This window comes from Chiloscyllium plagiosum, unplaced genomic scaffold (assembly GCF_037043375.1).
Source record: "Chiloscyllium plagiosum isolate Xiang-an unplaced genomic scaffold, Cpla_swu_hap1 HiC_scaffold_2, whole genome shotgun sequence".
In the NCBI taxonomy this organism is placed as follows: Eukaryota; Metazoa; Chordata; class Chondrichthyes; order Orectolobiformes; family Hemiscylliidae; genus Chiloscyllium; species Chiloscyllium plagiosum.
The window spans coordinates 101,697,395-101,720,122 of NW_028270140.1; the positions used below are offsets into that span (position 1 = coordinate 101,697,395).

General features: G+C 42.3%; 1 protein-coding gene across 1 annotated transcript; it reads left to right on the forward strand.

The window, feature by feature from the left end:
• Positions 1 to 238: 238 nt before the first annotated feature.
• On the forward strand, positions 239 to 22,018 carry LOC122565489 (uncharacterized). The gene is made up of 4 exons (XM_043721517.2): positions 239 to 288; positions 2,305 to 2,523; positions 21,435 to 21,530; positions 21,626 to 22,018. The coding sequence occupies exons 2-4, from the start codon at positions 2,341 to 2,343 to the stop codon at positions 21,791 to 21,793; spliced, it is 447 nt and encodes a 148-aa protein (XP_043577452.2). The 5' UTR covers positions 239 to 288; positions 2,305 to 2,340; the 3' UTR covers positions 21,794 to 22,018.
• Positions 22,019 to 22,728: the final 710 nt, after the last annotated feature.

A 22,728-nucleotide genomic window follows, 5' to 3' on the forward strand; every position in this document is an offset into this window, starting at 1 on the left:
TCGCACACCAATGTATCCTGACAACTGCATTGCAATGAAAGGCGCTGGTGTGCTCCAAAGTGCAGCATTGAAATGCAGAACTGTAATTGGATCAGAAATGTTTCCATATGATGCAGTGACACTGATATGTATCAGATACCAAAGTTCTTAGACTGGAGGTGGTGCGCTGTTGCTGGTACATATCAGATGCCTGTTTCATAAACTGGGATGTGTGAGGTCACTGCCCAGGAAGTGCTCTCTAAGATGTCAGTGATTGATGTCTAAGGTGGAGGTCTGGAGGAGCAGGAGGTAAGCTGGAATCCCCAGGTTACCTACCCTACCTGTCATGCTAAATATGATCACCATTGGTTTCTATTCTGCAGGTGGGAGAATGGAATTCTGTGTTGCAGTGAGGTGAGATTAGGAAATAATGAAATGTTATTGGTCTTATTTACTCATTTTTACTCATCAGTCTGTTGCTGTGTTCTAGCTAGAATCCCATTTCACCATTCAACAATTAGTTTTTAAATTAGACTTTTTACCCTTGATGCTTTACTGGTCAAGTCATATTTTTCTAACTTGCTTGCCTTTGCCAAATCTGTTTGCCATTCCATCAAAAAATAGGCCATTCAAATGGTGTCTCTGAAAGACTATTTTACCACACTTCTGTGTGAAATTGTCAATGACTTCACTTTAGAATGTTCCATGTAACTATAATTTAAAAGATGGAGCGACAGAAGTTTGTCTGTGCAGCACCGACAGGCTGGCTCAGCTTCGCTGGGGTAGGCAATCACTACCAGTGTGGCTCTTGCCAATTTCTTTAATGATATCAGCTGCTTCTGTAGAAATTGTGATACACCAATAAATTTGTCCGAGAGAAGTTGTGATGTATTGAGGATTGTTATTAATTCACAGAATCACACAGTTGTTACGGTATATTTAGCCCACTGTGTCAACTACCTTGACTTAGATATCAACTAGTGCAAGAATTCCAAGTAGTGGGAGGTATTTTGTGATGAGACTGAACGAGGTGCTTTTTTTTTAACCAATTCCTCACCTAGAAAGTGAGCTGATTTAGGCTTGGATCCTTGTAGATGCAAAATGCTGTCAGACACTGGCGATGAAGTAATAACTTTGTGCTGCTCAGCTGTAGAGTTTGCTACAGTGAGATTTGTAAGTGTTGTAGGCAGTTTTAGAAGGTCAGAGAAACTGAGTTAGAGATGGGGATCCAGGAATTCAGAGATTATGGAGCAGGGTTGTTAATTACAAGAGGAAATCATGATCACATGATTAGGTCCAGTCACAAAGAGGGGTAGTCTAATTGTTTGGGAAGTATTGTTAGTCAGTGCTTATGAGTGAGGTCCTAGCATATGGAATGAAAGATAGTTTTGGTTGTTGGGCTTTAGGGAGGATACCAGCTTCTCTTGGCCCATAAGCAATGCTGGAAAAGGAATGTATCTCTTCCTCACAATCATCAAATTCTTTGAGGTCTGGGGAAGAAAATTACACTCAAATCCTGACTCAGATCTTACTTCATATCACTATATTTATATTGTCATCATTAATTACACTTTTTAAAAATTTTGAATCAACTTATTCAGACATGTTTCAACACACCTCTCGGCACATGTGAGACTTGAATGTGGACCACCAGCCTAGGCTTAGGAAGAGTACAACCATGTCAGAAGACCCCATTGAAGAAACAATTTATTTACAGTTTTACTCTATTATTTAAATCAAAGGACTTGCAACTTAGATTATGGAAACCACTTGAAAGGATCACTCAGAGATAAATAATTCAATTTATGCCACAGCTTGATATTCACTTTAGTTTAAGGACCTGAAAAAAATGGCTGTTTATGATACCTGTGAACAAGAACAGTAACAAACTGCATGTTACTAAAATGATTTTAATGCAGTAAAAGCATTTAGCCATCGCAATGTACAATACAGATGGAGGCTATTTGGCCCATCATATCTATACTATCTCTTTCAAAGCCCAATCAACAATATGGGATGCTTAGTTCCATATCCCTATTTCTTATTCATAAATCTATAAGTGCCTCAACCCAATTTTGTTTCAGATTGTTCTGATCATTTAAGATTTCATAATGTTCACATTTAATACATCTCCAGTCAAAACAACTTTTCTGATCTGTGCAGCTATAAATACTTCCAGCCATCAATTGCAATGCAATCTCAGTGAGACAAGACAGCTTTGAGTGTCTGTAGTAGATACGTTGATGTGGAAGATTTTACACAAACAAGTCACTTTTTGATGCGCTTTAACTGTAAGTTTAACTGATAAGTATTGTTTCATCACAGAAAAGAGAACCAGTATTAAAAAGATCAAGAAGCATAATGTCTAAGGTCATGCGCAAACACAATGATGAGGAGCTTGCTAATGGAATGACCAATATCTTCAAATTCAGCAGATCAACACCTCTGCTTCTGCGGACTCAATTCCTTCCGAAAATGGGGAACCTGCATCGCAAAGCCCACCAACTGATGACAGCCCAAGCACAAATCAAACCACCTCAACTGGTAGGAAATTTTAATTATTATGAAAGTTATTGTGATACTGGTTACTGTTTTGTAATAGTCACAGCTAAAAAGGTAGAGTGGTTAGTTAATAAATCCATCATTCATATGTTCATCATTTTTTCATGAAATGAGATGTTATAATCCCATTTTACAAGGCCAATTCCTCTTCATTGTTGGGCACTACAAGTCCTAAAAGAAGGCATCAGAGTAGCTGCTTAATTGGAATTGAACAAAATTGCCATTTCCGTTGTCATTCCTGGTATTTATTTTTATCTAAAATGCTTTGAACTTTAGTTAAGTCTGACACTTGGAAATAAACTTGGATCAACATTAAGACAGCGATTTACCATATAGTTCATTGCTCTGCTTTTATGTCAATAGCCTTTGGTGGCATTTACCCAATATTTTCCTGGGTCAGTTTGTTAGGAGGTCCATTGGAATACTAATTGGTAGAAATCCTATGTCAGATATAATTTGCTGGAATGCATGGAGTCATAATGAATGGTGGAGGAGGTTCAACAGGCCAAATGACCTGCTTCTGCTCCTAGTTTCTATGATACCATGAATATAGAGAAGATCCTATTTTTTAAGAAACTATTTCAGTAGCAATAACAGGAACAGTCAAAAGAAGGAAAGAACAGATGTTAGTCAATACTTTTGACAACATTAGGGCATCCTAATATATTTGAAAGTCAGTAGAAGTATGTTTGAAAGTTATGTTTGTAATGCAGGCAAACATATTTGGCAATTTGTGTCCAGCAAAGTTTTGCAAAAAACAATGAGAAATTATCAGAAGCTCTTCTTTATGTCACGTAAATGATAAATATTGGTGTGCATAAATAAAGAACAGGTCATTCAATCCTTCAAGGTTGCTTTGTCATTTCATTAAATGATGGTTGATTTACATTTCTTAATATATTTATTTAATTATCCACCTCTATGTTTAGTCTTTAAATTGCCCCAGCACCGGCAACGTCCTCGGGAATAGAGTTCAAGATTTCTGCTGTTTTTTGTGCAAATGTTCCTGAAAGATCTAACTTTTACTTTAATAAGTACTTGGGGTGTCACAGTAGCTCAGTGGTTAGCACTGCTGCCTCACAGCACCTGGGTCCTAGGTTCGATTCTAGCCTTGCACATTCTCCACGTGTCTGGGTGGGTTTCCTCCGGGTGTTCTGGTTTCCTCCCACAATCCAAAGATGTGCAGGTCAGGTGAATTGGCTGTGCTAAAGTGCCTATAGCGTTTGGTGCATCAGTCAGGGGGCAATAGGTCTGGGTGGGTTACTCTTCGGAGGGTTGGTGTGGACTTGTTGCGCTGAAGGGCCTGTTTCCACACTGTAGGGAATCTAATTTATTATTTCCCATTATACTTCACTAACCCCACTAGAGGAATTAACTTGTTCATATGTACCCTATCAAATACTTACAAAACCTTAGATAGCTTGATTAGACTAACCCTCAATCTTCTCCATTCAACAGAATATTCCTAAGTTTAAATGATCTATCCTCATAATTCAACCCAACAGTTTCCAGAAAGTTTCCAATATGACCCCGTTTAACACTTGAAAATTAACAGATACCAACAAAGCAAAATTGACATCGAAAGCAGCATAGTAACATTCATAGCTCAATGTTCATATCAATATGAAAATCGGAGTTTAAAGTATGCTGTACATTAGATAATAGCAGTTTTACACATGTTGATTTCTGCCTGACTTCCCCTATTCCCTCTTGACAAGAGAATTCTGTCAAGCATCTCCCTTTCACTTCCAGTGCCCACACATTGTAAAAACCTTCCCTTTCTCCCAATCTCTCTCTCACACACATGCTACCCACTTACCTTCAAAACCCTATCGTCAGCTCACAAACATAAAGCCTCTTTTCCCAACACCCTCTCCATTCCCCCACCAACCCCTTCAATCATACAGCAACTCAACTCCCATGCCCTTAATACCTTGCATTGCAACCCTTCTTCCCAAAACCCCTCATCTTATTTATGGAGTCCACTCACCTCCTCTCCACTTTTTGTCTAGTTGCTAGAGTCCAGACATTCCAGACATACTTTGTAGAGAGACTGGTGACTATTTAAAAGAGATGAGAACAGTTCACCACAGAATACAGAAGTTCTGACCTGCTCTAGTAAGCACAGCTTTCACATCCAGCTGAATTATTGGGCAATGGTAATGGTGTTGATGAAGGAAACTTCAGTGATTATAACGGCATTGAAAGGTAAAAGGTCTGTTTAAATTAATTTGTTGGAGTTAGCTGCTGCTTGACACTTCGATAATGTAAATGTTGCTTTCCACTTAACAACCAATGTTATCCTAATTAAATTTGCCAACAGCTTCTATGTTGAAGTTTACAAAACTTTACTGATCCTGTCAATTCCCTTCTAAACTTTGTGAAGGTATTCAAACACATTCAACTGGATAGTTTTATCTCACTGCTTCTTTGATGATGGGCAGAAGCTGCTGAATCGCTCAAATTATCTGCAATCTATTGCAGTCCACCTAGGTAAATAGGATGTTTGCCATTGAGTAAAGCTCATGACAAGGTGCTTTGTGTAATGTCTATTAAGAGGTTGTGCACTGCAGTTATTACATGGTTCTGGCTGACCAGAAGGCTCTCAGATGTAAACATAAATGCAGTGAATGAATAATGATTTTGCTTCCTGAATGATATTGCAGGCCTTGCCATTCATTTCCTGGAAAGAGTTTGTCCTATAAAGATTGGGTGGGGGAAGTCCCTCATATTTACACCAAGATAAACACAGATAGATCACCAATGTTACAGATTCCTATGTAACTGGTGGCAGAGCTCTTGTATTGCCTCTTCAGTAAAATACACATATCATATATGCAAATTTTCTCAACGCCTTGTAGCGGTTGGGGGTGGGGGGAGCGGGGCAGTTAAAACTGGTACTTTCCTTTATTGGTACTTGACACTCACTCATTCCATCTCTATTGCCCTTCCATAATAACAGCATCCAAGCTTATGCTCATTAGTAAAAGTATTTCCATTTCTAGGAATATGGCCAAATTGTGAGTGGGGAAAGGATGAGGACGGTGCAAGTTTGGCCTTTTTGGATGATGTCACTACCCAATCTATAATGATTCGGAGATGCCGGTGTTGGACTGGGGTGTACAAAGTTAAAAATCACACAACACCAGGTTATAGTCCAACAGGTTTAATTGGAAGCACACTAGCTTTCGGAGCGACCCTCCTTCATCAGGAGCGTCACTCCGAAAGCTAGTGTGCTTCCAATTAAACCTGTTGGACTATAACCTGGTGTTGTGTGATTTTTAACAATCTATAATGGTGTGGCACCATGACCAGAAAATGACTTCAGTGAGAGGTTCCCACCTGCAGAACTACAAACGAGACTTTGCATACTCTTGGGTGTAGGTGTTTTCATTTCTGCCTGTCCCAGTTTACCCTGACCAAGTTGTGGCTTATAATTGTCAGTGCTCTGCAAGTGCAAAAGTAGGAAATACAATGCCACCAGGGCTCATTATAGTTTACTCAACTGAGGTTGTTAAGGAGACAAGTAAGGAAAACTTCTGGCAAAAAGGAGAACAATCGAGACCCCAGACGCTTTGGGTTCACAATCCATTTGAGGACTTGATGGCCAAGGAAAGTGGGTTCATAACACAACCAAAAACAGGTTGAGTATCAACTTGTAAATTCTTCCAAATTTAGTAAGAGTGGAAGGTATTTTACATGGCCAACCATGTAACGGGAAAGAAAATTGGAATCACAACTATCACCATGCTCATCCACAATATGCATGAAAAGGTATACGTTTGTCATAGCAATCTATGCTCCATAGGTAGTTAGTTAGCTCTGATGGCTGGATGGCTAGTGTGAATCAGATTGATATAACCAGCACTGGATTCAATTCTGGTTTTGGCTGGGATGGGTTCAGAACTTATCGCCTTGCCTAATCTGTGCTGAGATGGATCTAAGCAGAGAACTGAAAAAGGAAGAGGAGACAATTGGCAAATTTGTGAATGTTTTGACATGGGGTAACCCCTCTGCGAATTTAAACCCAACACACAGAGAAGTTTACCCCGCGCCATAATCTGTTAAATTTCAAGAGGCAAAGAACAATCCCAGATTTCAATATTTAAAGTAAAAATTAAGAATTTGATTCTTTAAGTCTGACAGAGAACATTAAAACCACAACTATTTACAACTCCATTCTCTTAAACCTATCTTTTACCTCCCACTCTACAATACTGGTCCAATAAACTCCCTCTTAAATTTTCAGTAAATCAATTTCAAACCCAGTTGTCATCTTCAGATGTCAAACATTCACTGTAGATTTCTCTAGGTTGGCTTCGGTCTTCTGCTGCACAATTTTTTGTGGACAGGTACCTTTCAGAAAACTATTCTGCTGGCAGTCTTTACTTATGAGTGCCCTTTACTGTTCTCCCCCTAACTGTTCAAAATGCCCAGTTTTATACCCCAAAATATCCGATTATTTCTTTGGTTTGATGTCATCCCAAATAGTAAAATTCAAATATGATTGGATTTTGGACTCAGGGCATAATTTAAACTGATTGGCCGAATTTGAATTTCTTTTTATACCATGGCAACAGCACCAGCTATTTATGTCAACCAAATGTTACATTTTTAAACGGTTCAGCACACTTTGTGCTTTCAATCCTTGCCAGTTTCCTCTCTTTCTTAGAGGTACAGTATACCTACACCTTCATAACAAGAATTAAAAACTGTTACGGCGTAGAAAGAAGCCAATCGGCCCAATGTGCCCATTGCATTTCTTAAAATTTGCATCATCATCCTTGCACACCATTTCTATCCAAGTAATCATCCAATGCCATCTTGAATGACTCAATTCCAGTCACCACATCTCATTTTGTCACTTTCCCCAAGTCCAGGGAAGAGTGAACAATCATGGCCTAATTTCTAATCTCAGTCCCTTCAAAGTCCTTGGATATATCTCATCCAGTCCCAATGCCTTATCAAATTTAAGCACCAACAGTCTATCCAAGACTTCTTCATGATTAATTTTGTACCCAATTAGTGATAGAGTTTCCTTTTCTGTCATCATGGCCTGGGCAGAAACCTCCTTTTATAAAGACAGATGCAAAGTATTCATGTAATACATCAGCCATACAGCCTGTCTCTCCCTTTTAACCTCTAATTGTCCCTTCTCCTCCATTAGCCACTCTTTTGCTATTTATCCCTATCGAAGACTTTAGGATTCCCCTTAAGCTAACTGCTACTCTTTTCTAACAATCCCTCTTTCCCTTCCCTTATTTGTTTTGTCACCCAAATTAAACTTTGGTATTCCTCTAGATTCTCAAATGTATTTTTTACTTCCGTCATAAGTTGACCATATCCTTCTAATTTCGATCACCTTTGTCATCCAGGGAATGCTGGATTTGTTTGACCTACCTTTCCCATTTGAGGGAATCTACCTCAACCGTACCTGAACCATCTGCTCTGTGAAGGTGGCCCAATGTTCAATTACTGCTTTTTTCCTGCCAACCTCTTATTCCAATCAGGTCAGGCAGCATCCAGGGAACAGGAGAATCAACGTTTCGGGCATAAGCCCTTCTTCAGGAATGAGGAAAGTGTGTCCAGCAGGCTAAGATAAAAGGTAGGGAGGAGGGACTTGGGGGAGGGGCATCAGAAATGCGATAGGTGGAAAGAGGTCAAGGTGAGGGTGATAGGTCAGACTGGGGTGGGGGCGGAGAGGTCAGGAAGAAGATTGCAGGTTAGGAAGGCGGTGCTGAGTTCGATGGATTTGACTGAGACAAGATGGGGGGAGGGGAAATGAGGAAACTGGTGAAATCCGAGTTCATCCCTTGTGGTTGGACCCCACCACCACCTACCATCCCACCAATCTCCATATACAGCGTATCATCCGCCGTCATTTCCGCCACCTCCAAACGGACCCCACCACCAAGGATATATTTCCCTTCCCTCCCCTATCAGCATTCCGTAAAGACCACTCCCTCCGTGACTCCCTCGTCAGATCCACACCCCCCACCAACCCAACCTCCACTCCCGGCACCTTCCCCTGCAACCGCAGGAAGTGCAACACTTGCGCCCACACCTCCCCCCTCACCTCCCTCCAAGGCCCCAAAGGAAACTTCCATAGAGTAGAAACTTCCAGAGTAGAATATCAAGGTTCAGGAAATGCTTGGAGATGCAGGTGGCATTAGCAGAGCAACAGTAAGTTAATAGGTGAAGTCAGAGTAAAGAATAAAGAAATGAAGTCCAAAACAAAGCTAACATCTATGTTTGTAAATACACAGAAGGGGAAGGAAAGCTTTAGGGGAGGCAATGGCTGAATGGTATTATCACCAGACTATAAATCCAGAAAGTCAGCTAATGCTTTGGGGACCCAGGGTTGAGTTCCACCACAGCAGATGTTGGTCTTTGAATTAATATTTTTAAAATCTGAAATTAAGCATTTACCGATAACCACGAAATTATTGTTGACTGTCAGAAAAACCCATCTGGCTCAATAATGTTAAAAACCACACAACACCAGGTTATAGTCCAATAGGTTTATTTGGAAGACTAGCTCTCAGAGCGCTGTTCCTCAGCCACCTGATGAAGGACTGGCGCTCTGAAAGCTAGTACTTCCAAATAAACTTGTTGGACTATAACCTGGTGTTGTGTGATTATTAACTTTGTCCACCCCACTCCAACACCGGCATCTTCAAATCATGGCTCAATAATGCTTTTTAAATGAGGAAATCTGCCATCCTTACCTGGTTTGGCCTAAATGTGACTCCAGACCCAAAGCAATGTGGTGGACTCTCAATTGTCCTCTGAAATGGCCTAACAAGCCATCAGTTGTATCAATCACTACAAAGTCTCAACAAAGAAATGAAACAGGACAGATCACCTGGCACAGACTTAGGCACCAGCAAAGACAATGGCAGAAATAGTCCTGTTGATCCTGCAACGTCCTCTTCACTAACATCTGGGAGCTAGTGCCAAAACTGGAAGAGCTGTCTTAAAGATTATTAAAGCAACAGCCTAACATTAGCCATATTCATGGAATCAATCCTTGCAGAATATTTTCCAGATACTACGTATGTCCTGTCTCACCAGCAGGACAAACCCAGCAGAGGTGGTACCACAGTAGTATACAGTCCCAGTTGCCTTGGGAGTCCTCAGCATTGACTATGGATCCCATGAAGTCTCATAACTTCAAGTTAAACATGGGTAAGGAAGCCTCCTTTGGTTTTCAAGTACCAACCTCCTACGGCTGATGAACCAATATTCCTCCACGTTGAACAACCTTTGGAGGAAACACTGAGGGTGGCAAAGGTGCAAAATATACCATGGGGGAGGATTTTAATGTCCACCACCAAGAGTGGCTTGATAGCAATACTACTGGTCAAGCTGTTTGGGTCCTAAAGGCCATAGCTGCTAAGGTGGGTCTGTGGCAGGTGATGAAGGAACCAACAAGAGGAAAAAACATACTTAACCTCATCCTTACCAATCTGTCAGCTGCAGGTGCATAAGTCCATGACAGAATGACCACTGCATAGTCCTTGGGGATATGAATTCCTGCCTTCACACTGAGAATCTCTCCTTTGTGTTGTGTGTCAGTATCACTGTGCTAAATGGGACAGACTTCAAACAGATCTAGCAACTCAAGACTGGGCATCCATGAGGTGCTTTGGGCCATCAACTGCAGCAGAATTATACTCAGTACACTTTCCAACCTCATGGCCTGGAATATTCCCCACTCAACTATTACCATCAAGCTGGGAATCAACTGTGGTTCAACGGAGAGTGCAGGACGACATGCCAGGAGTAGTACCAGGCATACCTGAAAATGAAGGGTCAACCTGGTGAAGCTACCAAACAATATAAGCAGCAAGTGAGAGAGCAAAGTGATCCCACAACCAACGGATCAGAATAGTGGTAGACAATTAAACTCCATGTGAAATCAAGAAATGGCTGGAGGCACTAGCTAGAGCAAACACAATGGACCTTGAAAACATTCCGGTAATAGATTAGATTACTTACAGTGTGGAAACAGGCTCTTCGGCCCAACAAGTCCACACCGACCAGCCGAAGCGCAACCCACCCAGACCCATTCCCCTACATTTATCCCTTCACTTAACACTATGGGAAATTTAGCGTGGCCAATTCACCTAACCTGCACATTTTTGGACTGTGGGAGGAAACCGGAGGAAACCCACGCAGACACGGGAATAATGTGCAAGTTCCACACAGGGAGTCTGTGTGGAGTACTGAAGACGTGCCCTAGAACATGCTGCTCCCCTGGCCAAGATCTTTCAGTACAGTTACAACACTAACATCTACCCAGCAATGTGGACAATTGTCCAAATATGTCCTGTACACAAAAAGTAGGACAAATTCAACCTGGCCAATTACTGCCTCATCAGTCTATGCTCAATCATCAGTAAAGTGATGGAGGGTGTCACCAACAGTGCTATCAAGCAGCACCCACTCAATAACCTGCTCACTGACGCTCAGTTTGGGTTTCGCCAGCGCCACACAGCTCCTGACCTCATTACATTCAAACAGAAAAAGAGCTGAATTCCAGAGGTGAGGTGAGAGTGACAGGCCTTGACATCAAGCCACATTCAACCAAGTGTGGCATCAAGGATCCTTAGCAAAACTGGAATCAATGGTTATCAGGGGCAAGTACTTTGTTGACTGCAGTCATACCTGGCACATAGGAAGATGGTTATGGCTGTTGGAGGTCAGTCATCTCAGCTCCAGGACATCTTTGCAGGAGTTCCTCAGGGTAGTGTCCTAGGTCCAAACATCTTCAGCTGCTTTATCAATTACCTTCCCTTCATCATAAGGTCAGAAGTGGATTTTCGCCAATAATTGCACAATGTTCAGCATTGACTTTTCAGATAGTGAAGCAGCCCATGTTCAAGTGTAACAAGATCCAGACAATATCCAAGCTTGGGCTGACAAGCGACAAGTAATATATACATCACACAAATGCTAGGCAATGACAATCCAACAACCACCCCTTCACATTCAATGTATTATCATCACTGAATACCCTACTATCAGCATCCTTGGGGTTACCATTGACCAGAAACTCAACTGGACTGGCAGATAAACACAATGACTACAAGAGCAGATCAGAGACTGGGAATACTATGACGAGTAACTCAATTCCTGACTCTGCGAAGCCTGTTTACCCCCCATGAGGCACAAGTCAGTACAGTGATGGAGTACTCCCTATTTGTTTGGATGAGCACAAGTCCAACAATAACGCAAGAAGCTTGACACCAACCAAGACAGAGCGGCCCATTTGTTTGGCACCACATCCAAATATTTTCACTCCCTTTACTATGAAGCTCAGTAGCATCAGTGTGTACTATGCACAAGATGCACAGCCGAAATTCACCAAACATCCTTAGACGGCACCTTCCAACCCATGACCACTTCCATCTTGGCAAGAGCAGCAGATACATGAGATCAGCAACACTGCAAGTTCCCCACCCAAGTCACTCATTGCTCTGACTAGGAAATATACCACTGTCCCTTCTTTGTCATTGGTCAAAATCCTGGAATTCCTTCCCTAAAGTACATGGACTGCAATGGTTCAATAAACAGCTCACCACGACCTTCTCCAGGGCAACTAGGGACAGGCAGTAAATGCCGGCCAGCCAGTGACGCCAATGTCCCACAAAAGAATTTTTAAAAAAGGAAATGAATGGAAAGACTGGGTATTAAATATCCCTGGGTGTAGTTGTTCAAGAAAATTAGAAAGGAAATGTTGCAGGAATTAACGAATTCATTATGCTGCTGGGGAAAAAACATGTCTCAGACGCTCAAGGACAGAATCATTTTGACTAGAGCTAAGGAATAAAAAGGGTACAAATACATTGCTCAGACTAGTCTATAGACCACCAACTAAGGGAAAGGGGCTGTTCACATGCAACCCCTCTGGTTTGCACATGTGCCATTTCCCCAAGACCCTGTGTCCCAGGAATCTAAAGCTCTCCCTCATGCACCATCAGGAGCAGGAAATTCAGCAGAGTTTATCTAAGGATGGAAAACCAATGTAACTGCTTCAAGCCTATCAAAAGATTCTAAAGTTGGTTGCTCTGATCAATGACCACATTGCATATTTTTAATATTTTAATATATCACACAACACCAGGTTATAGTCCAACAGGTTTAATTGGAAGCACTAGTTTTCGGAGCGACACTCCTTCATCAGGTGGTTTGTGGAGCAATTAAACCTGTTACAATCAAACCTGTCCAATTAAACCTGTTGGACTATAACGTGGTGTTGTGTGATTTTTAACTTTGTGCACCCCATTCCAACACCGGCATCTCCAAATCACAGTACATATGGAATCCTGGCCTCAAAATATGTGAGGTAACTAAGGCATTTTCATATCATATCAAGATGTTATTTATGAGCCTATCTTTTTAAATACTGGCGAGATTATAACATGATAACATGATTTGAATGGCACAGTGGCACAATGGGTAGCATTGCTGCCTCACTGCACCAGAGACCCAGGTTCAATTCCAGCTCAGGCAATTGTCTGTGTGGAGTTTGTACCTTCTCCCCGTGTCTCTGTGGCTTCCTCTGGTGCTCTGGTTTCCTCCCACAGTTGAAAGATGTGCAGTTTAGGTGGATTGGCCATGCTAAATGGCCCAGGGATGTGCAGGTTAGAGGAATTATGGTTAGGAATTAGAGAAATGCAAGGTTATGGGGTGGGTCTGGGTGGGATGCTCTTCAGAGGGTCAGTGTGGACTCGAATGGCCTGCTTCCAATTGTAGGGAATCTTTAGTTCTGTGAATCTGCTCAAAACATAAAAGATTCTAGGTGTTGGCTGAATATTGGAGATCTATCCAATGCCATCCAATGATATGTTCATAGAACATAGAACAATACAGCACAGAACAGGCCCTTCAGCCCACAATGTTGTGCCAAACATTTGTCCTAGCTTAAGCACCCATCCATGTACCTATCCAATTGCCGCTTAAAAGTCACCAATGATTCTGACTCTGCCACTCCCACAGGCAGCGCATTCCATGCCCCACCACTCTCTGGGTAAAGAACCTACCCCTGACATCCCCTCTATACCTTCCACCCTTCACCTTAAATTTATGTCCCCTTGTAACACTCTGTTGTACCGGGGAAAATGTCTCTGACTGTCTACTCTATCTATTCCCCTGATCATCTTATAAACCTCGATCAAGTCACCCCTCATCCTTTGTCGTTCAAATGAGAAAAGGCCTAGCACTCTCAACCTATCCTCGTACGACCTATTCTTCATTCCAGGCAACATCCTGGTAAATCTCCTCTGCATCCTCTCCAAAGCTTCCACATCTTTCCTAAAATGAGGCGACCAGAACTGCACACAGTACTCCAAATGTGGCCTTATGAAGGTCCTATACAGCTGCAACATCACCTCACGACTCTTGAATTCAATCCCTCTGCTAATGAACGCTAATACACCATAGGCCTTCTTACAAGCTCTATCCACCTGAGTGGCAACTTTCAAAGATCTATGAACATAGATCCCAAGATCCCTCTGCTCCTCCACCTTACTAAGAACCCTACCGTTAACCCTGTATTCCGCATTCTTATTTGTCCTTCCAAAATGGACAACCTCACACTTGACAGGGTTGAACTCCATCTGCTACTCCTCAGCCCAGCTCTGCATCATCTCTAAGTCCCTTTGCAGCCGACAACAGCCCTCCTCACTATCCACAACTCCACCAATCTTCGTATCGTCTGCAAATTTACTGACCCACCCTTCGACTCCCTCTTCCAAGTCATTAATAAAAATTACAAACAGCAGAGGACCCAGAACTGATCCCTGCGGAACTCCACTTGTAACTGGGCTCCAGGCTGAATATTTACCATCTACCATCACTCTCTGACTTCGACCGGTTAGCCAGTTCTCTATCCAACTGGCCAAATTTCCCACTATCCCATGCCTCCTGACTTTCTGCATAAGCCTACCATGGGGAACCTTATCAAATGCCTTACTAAAATCCATGTACACTATATCCACTGCTCTACCCTCATTCACATACTTGGTCACCTCCTCAAAGAATTCAATAAGACTTGTAAGGCAAGACCTACCCCTCACAAATCCGTGCTGGCTGTCCCTAATCAAGCAGTTGGCTTTCCAGATACTCATAAATCCTATCCCTCAGTACCCTTTCCATTACTTTGCCTACCACCGAAGTAAGACTAACTCTGGGTAGGTTCTTTACCCAGAGAGTGGTGGGGGCATGGAATGCGCTGCCTGTAATTCCCAGGGTTATCCCTATTTCCTTTTTTGAAAAGGGGCACAACATTCGCCACTCTCCAGTCCCCTGGCACCACCCCCATTGACATGAAGACGAAAAGATAATTGCCAACGTTCTGCAATTTCCTCTCTTGCTTCCCACATAATCCTAGGATATATCCCGTCAGGCCCGGGGGACTTGTCTATCCTCAAGTTTTTCAAAATGCCCAACACATCATCCTTCCTAACAAGTATCTCCTCTAGCTTACCAGTCCGTTTCATACTCTCCTCTTCAACAATACGGTCCCTCTCGTTTGTAAATACTGAAGAAAAGTACTCATTCAAGACCTCTCCTATCTCTTCCGACTCAATACACAGTCTCCCACGACTGTCCTTGACCTACCCTCGTTCTCGTCATTCTCATGTTTCTCACATACACATAAAAGGCCTTGGGGTTATCCTTGATCCTACCTGCCAAAGATTTTTCATGCCCTCTCTTAGCTCTCCTAATCCCTTTCTTCAGCTCCCTCCTGACTATCCTGTATCCCTCCAACGCTGTCTGAACTTTGTTTCCTCAACCTTATGTAAGCCTCCTTCTTCCTCCTTACAAGACATTCAACCTCCCTCGTCAACCAAGGTTCCCTCACACGACCATCTCTTTCCTGCCTGACAGGTACATACATATCAAGGACACGTCGTATCTGTTCCTTGAAAAAGTTCCACTTTTCAACGACATCCTTTCCTGACAGCCTATGCTCCCAATTTATGCTCCCCAGATCTTGTCTTGCAGCATCGTATTTACCCTTCCCCCAATTATAAAACCTGCCCTGTTGCACACACCTATCTCTCTCCATAATCAAGGTGAAAGTCACAGAATTGTGGTCACCATCACCAAAATACTCACCCACTATCAAGCCCATCACTTGTCCCGGCTCGTTACCAAGTACCAAATCCAATATGGCCTCCCCTCTGGTCGGACAATCTACATACTGAGTTAGAAAAGCTTCCTGGACACACTGCACAAACACCGCCCCGTCCAATCTACTTGATCTAAAGAGCTTCCAATCAATATTTGGGAAGTTGAAATCGCCCATGACTACTACCCTGTGGCTTCTGCACCTTTCAAAAATCTGTTTCCCAATCTGTTTCTCCACATCTCTGCTGCTATTGGGGGGCCCATAGTAAACACCAAACAAGGTGACTGCTCCTTTCCTATTTCTGACTTCAGCCCATACTACCTCCACAGGCAGATCCCCCTTGAACTGCCTTTCTGCAGCCGTTATACCATTTCTAATTAGCAATGCCACCCCCCCCCCTCCTTTTTTACCACCCCCCCTAATCTTACTGAAACATCTGTAACCAGGAACCTCCAACAACCATTCCTGTCCCTCTTCTATCCAAGTTTCCGTGATGGCCACAACATCGTAGTCCCAAGTACCAATCCATGCCTTAAGTTCACCCACCTAATTTTTGATACTCCTTGCGTTGAAGTCTACACACTTGAGCCCATCTCTGTGTCTGCAAGTATTCCCTGTTGGTGCTACCTTCTCCATAGCCTCCCTACATTCTTGGACATCCTGAAAAACAGCTATCATACTTGCTGGACTACAAGTCCGGATCCCATCCCCCTGCCAAATTAGTTTAAACCCCCCCGAAGAGTGCTAGCAAACCTACCTCCCAGGATATTGGTTCAGTTTCTTCGAAGGTGGTGATACCACTTTAAATTCATGCTTGGAAGGAGATGAGCGAGTACTTGATCTGCTATTGCGAGCCCACATTCATGGCTAGCTAACCTTATATCTTCCATTCCCATCAACATATCCTACCCAAGTCCAAATGAATTGTGAAACATTTAAAATCATCTAGTTTATTTGTTTCTGCCAGCTCACCTGTATCCATAATAACTAGAACCCATTGACCAAGCTCACACTCTGCTATCACTTTAGTCTTGACTATATATCTCTGTGCTGTAAGGCTTCCTTCAACAACTTACATCAGTGAGTTTTGGTACAGTGTATAGCCAAATTAATTGGGTTGAATTCAATCCTCCTTCCCTGGGGGTAACATGTGATAGTCTTCCTCTGACCAAGTCTAGGGAGGACTCATATAGGAGAAAGTGAGGACTGCAGATGCTGAAGATGAGAGTCGAGAGTGTGGTGTTGGAAAAGCACAGCAGGTCAGGCAGCATCTGAGGACCAGGAGAATCGATGTTTCAGGCATTAGTCCCTCATTCCTGATGAAGGGCTAATGCCCAAAATGTCGATTTTCCTGCTCCTCAGATACTGCCTGACTGGGGGACTCAAATAGACAACCTTCCCACCCAAAAGCCAATGGCCACCATTTCATCCATTACCACTCAGAGAGGCCTCCCAGTAAACCCTATCAGGCATGTCAGTGACCTGCCAAGGTGTGGTCCCACATTCACAAGTTCTCTGTGCCTGATTAGGGGCTTAGCATCGGGAAGGGGGACCCCACAGAATGCAAATCCCAGCCCTTGCTTCTGATGTCACCCTACCATTGACAATTCCCTCTCTGTGATCTCCACTCCATCTACTCACTCCCTTTAGGGATTCAGTGGGAATCACTGGTGAGGCCCCTATTATAATAATGGTAGTAGCCACCAATTAGAGTCATAGAGTCAGAGAGATGTACAGCACAGAAACAGCCCCTTCAGTCCAACTCGTCCATGCTGACCAGATATCCAAACCTAATCTAGTCCCACCTGCCAGTATTTGGCCCATATCCCTCTAAACCCTTCCTATTCATATAACCATCCAAATGCTTTTTAAATGTTGCAATTGTACCAACTTCCACCACTTTCCTGGCAGCTCATTCCATACACATACCACTCCCAGCATGAAAATGTTGCCCCTTAGGTCTATTTTATATCTTTCCCTGCTCACCCTAAACCTATGCCCTCTAGTTCTGGACTCCACCACCTCAGGGAAAAGACCTTGCCTTTTTACATTATCCATGCCACTCATGATTGTATAAACCTCTATAAGGTCACCCCTCAGCCTCCAATGCTCCAGGGAAAACAGCCCCAGCTCATTTAGCCTCTCCCTATAGCTCAAATCCTCCAACCCTGGCAACATCCTTGTAAATGGGCGGCACCGTGGCTCAGTGGTTAGCACTGCTGCCTCGCAGCACCAGAGTCCCAGGTTTGATTCCAGCCTTGGGCAACTGTCTGTGTAGAGTTTGCACATTCTCCCCCTGTTTGCGTGGGTTTCCTCCGGGTGCTCCAGTTTCCTCCCATAGTTCAAAGATGTGCAGGTCAGGTGAATTGGCCATGGTGGTAGGTGCATCATTCAGAGGGAAATGGGTCTGGGTGGGTTACTCTTCAGAGTGTCGGTGTGGGCTCGTTGGGCCGAAGGACCTGTTTCCACACTGGAGGGAATCTAATCAAAATCTGATCTAAATGTTTTCTGAACTCTTTCACAACATTCTTCCAATAGGAAGGAGACTAGAATTGCACACAATATTCCAAAGGTGGCCTAACTAGTACACCCGCAACATGACCTCCCAACTCCTGTACTCAGCACTCTGACCAATAAAGAAAAGTATACCAAACGCGTTCTTCACTATCCTATCTACCTGCGAGTCCACTTTCAAGGAGCTATGAACCTGCACTTCAAGGTCTCTTTGTTCAGTACCACTCTCCAGGACCTTACCATTAAGTATAAAAGTCCTGCTCTGATTTGCTTTTCCAAAATGCATCACCTCACATTTATCTAAATTAAACTCAATCTGCCATTTCTCAGCCCATTGGCCCATCTGATCAAGATCCCATTGTACTCTGAGATAGCCTTCTTTGCTGACCACTATACCTCCAATTCTGGCCTTTGATTGGCTAGCAGCTTTTGAGAGAGTGATTTCAGTGAAAACAACCCCAGTCTACTTGGGCTTAATCAGTTTGAGGCCATGGGCTGCCCAGGAAAATGCTCTTGACTGGAATATAATAGTACCAGTCCTTCCACTGAAAATGAGGTGGGATTCCCACCTATCCAGCCCAACCTCATTCCTTAAGGGACACTATTATCCAGCGTAGAATCACAATGATATGAGAAAGAATTGCAAGAAGCAGAAAATGATTAAAGGCTATAGGTTTTCTTTATTGTTGTGTTTGAGTCCTGAGTATAATTGGGACCTTTGACCTTTGACACTATACAGCTTCCAAGTGTTAATAATGTCTCCCAACATGTTAGAGAATGTACAGCTGGAGGCAATTACTTCAGCATTGGAAACTTCTGATTTTCTGACCCATAAAGGAACCAGAGAAACATTGGGAGTTGGTATGTCCAGTTGTGGTAAGGTATAAAGGGCAGGCATGGACTCTGCTGAGAGGGTTTCAAGGTAGGGATACAATTTCATGTTTCATACAAAATCATGCACAGAGAATGTACAGCTTTTTAAAAAAAATTAATGAAAAGTTGTAATGAATTGCTAACTTAACTATTATAAGTTGTACATCCTGATGGTGTAGTTAAAAATCAAATAAAAGTCTCTATTCCATTTTGCCCTTGAGAACAATGTTGGGAATCATATTAGACAAAAAGATGAAGGTTATTAGTCATACAGTCATAGAGTCATACAGCATGAAACATATCCTTCAGTTCAAATAATCCACGCCAACCATCATCCCAAACTAAATTAGTCCCACTTGCCTGCATTTGGCACATATCCCTCAAAACCTTTTCTATTCCTGTACTTATCCAAATATCTTTTAAATGTTGTAACTGTGCCTCCATCCACCATTTCACTTGGCAATTCAATCCACATAAAAACCAGTCTATGTGTAAAAAACATTGCCCCTCACATCCTTTTTAAAACTTTCTCCTCTCACCTTAAAAATATATCCCATAGTTTTGAAATCTCCCACCCTAGCTATTCACCTTATCTATGCTCTAATAATTTTATAGACTCCTATAAATTCACCCCTCAACTTGCTATACTTCAGTAAAAAAAGCCCAAGCCTATCCAGCCTATTTTTTAAACACAAACTATCCAGACAAATATGAGATGATGCATTTTGGAAAGTCAAGTACTGGTGAAAATATACAGTGAATGGTAGAACTGTTAGGGGTATTGATATGCAGAGGGATCTGGGTGTGTAGGTCCACAGATCACTGAAGGTGGCAGCTCAGGTAGATAAGGTAGTAAAAAAAGTCCTATGGCATGCTTGCCTTCATTGGAAGGGCCATTGAGTATAAGGATAGACAAGTTATGCTGCAGCTTTACAGAACGTTACTGAGGCTACACTTGGAATATTGCATATAGTTCTGGTCACCACACTATCAGAAGATATGGATGCTTCAGAGAGGACACAGAAAAGTTTTACCAGGATGTTGTCTTGAATGGGGGTTTTAGCTATGAAGAAAGGTTGCATAGACTAGGTTAGTTTTCACTGAAACGAAGGTGGTTGAGGGATGACCTGATAAAAGTTTATTAGATTGTGAATGGCATGGATAGAGTGGAAAGTATGAGACTTTTTCCCAGGGTGGAGGGCTCAATTACTGGGGGACACATGTTCAATGTACAGGAGGGGACGTTTCAAAGAGATGTGCGAGGCAAGTTTTTCACACAAAGGGTGGTGAGTGCCTGGAACACATTGCCAGAAGAGGTAGTGGAAGCCGACACAATAGCAGCATTCAAGAAGCACCTGGACGATTACAGGAATAGGAAGGGAATAGAGGGAGACAGATCATGTAAGTGAAGACAGTTTTTGAGTGGAAGGGAAAATGTAATTGTTGCAGGCTTGGAGGCCAGGAGAGCCTGTTCCTGTGCTGTATTGTTCTTTATTATATACATTCCCAGCAACATCCTAGTAAATCATTTCTGAACCCTCTCTAGTTTAATAATATCCTTCCTATAACAGGGCGACCAGAACTATACCCAGTACTCCAGAAGAGGCCTCACCAATATCCTGCACAACTTCAACATGACATCCCAAGTCCGATACTCAAAGGTCTGAGCAATGAAGACGAGCGTGAAACACCTTCTTCACCACCCTGTGATACAAATTTCAAAGAATTGTGTATCTGAACCCCTAGGTCTCTCTGTTCTACAACACTACCCAGGGTCCTACCATTAACTGTGTAAGTCCTGCCCTTGTTTGTTTTACCAAAATGTAAAACCTCACATTTATCATAACTAAACTCCATCTGCCACTCCTCAGCCCATTGACCTGACTGATCAAGATCTCTTTGTAATCTTAAATAACTTTCTTCACTGTCCACTATACTACCAATTTTGGTGTCATTTGCTAATTTACTAACTGTGCCTCATCCGAATCATTTATATAATTGACAAATAATCCCTGTGAAACACTGTTGGTCACAGCCCTACAGTCCGATAAACTACCCTCCACCACCTCTCTCTGTCCCCAAACATAAAGTCAATTTTGTACCCAATCAGCAAGCTCTCCCTGAATTCCATGTTATCTAACTGTACTCATTAGTCTACCATGTACAACCTAATCAAAGGCTTTAGCTTTACATTTATATTGTAATGCTCTGCCTTAGCAACCTCCCACAACAGGGTATTAAGAGGAATCATTTTACGCAAATAACAAACCTTCACTAAAGACACTTGACCTTCTGATTGCCATTTTCAAATTGAATACTTTTGACTTTGCCATAAATATGCTTTCTTTCTCTTTTTTTTGTAAAGATGGAGAGGGACCATCCACTAAATGCAATCTCATTTCCTGCAAGGGCAATCATCAATAATATAGTGTGTGCTTCTTACGCAATAATAATCTGCATGGTAGGTAAACAACTAAATAACTCCATTTTTAAACAACACTCTGCATTAAATCAACTCAATTCAATAAGTATTTTGCTTTCTCAATCTCCACATAGGCAGTCTACAGCAAAATGGCAGTGGATCTTTTGAAGGACTTTACTTTGGTTCAGTGTACACAACGGGAAAAGGACGGCAGCGTTAACAACCAATTTGCAATTTCAAAACACTGCACAACAAAGAATGGAGCTCCATTGGAAAAGAACAACATAGTTTCAAAGCATTAAACAATGTCATGGTCATAATGATAGAATGAGAAAAACAACAAATGCACACAATAGAGCTGCTCACATACAACTGCTTTCGCATACCAACTGGGAGGATCACCGATAACCAAAAAGGACCAGCTCTTCATTTCCTATATGTAATATTGCTTGCACGGCTGCGTTGTAAGATCTAAGCATTTTCACCACTTGTCACTGGCACTGAAACAAGTAAAGCTGGGTTACAGAATTTTTATTCGGTTTTTGTTTAAAAGGATACATAAGGGACAAATAACCATTCCAGAATGTTTTACAAATGACAATGTTTTTGATTGGGATGTAGGCGTCACTGGCTAGATTACTCATCTGGTTCCTCTTCAGAAGGTAGTGGGGAACTGCCTTCTTGATCCGCTGCAGTCCATTGGGTGTCCATAACATGATGCATCAGACAAACTTACCAATGCATAGGAAAATGTAACCTTTTTCTCAATAAAAACTAAAAGAATGCAGATGCCGTTCTGAGGAAGGGCCACCGGACCCGAAACATTAACTCTCATTTCTCTTTTCAGATGCTGCCAGACTTGCTGAGCTTTTCCAGCAATTTCTGTTTTTGTAACTTTTTTCTCAATTTGGCAGATGAGGAGCTGAGCTGAGTTACACAGAAAAGTAAGCTCCCACATCCTCTCATGACCTGTATTGTATAGATGACTCTAATACTATGATTAGACTTGCTGCTCGAGGTGGGGAGGGATGACATAATTAGGCAGATCTCCTTTAACTGATTGGATTTGGTTGAAAATAGCATCAAGACTCAGCTGTGATTAAGTATGATTCTTGGATAGTTTGCCAGTGCTCATTCCTCAGACAAAACGTTGTTGTTTATTGGAATTATGTACAACATGCCTGCCTTCAGGAGAGGAAAAAAAATCAATTAGGGAGGGAGTGGAGACATAATTAGC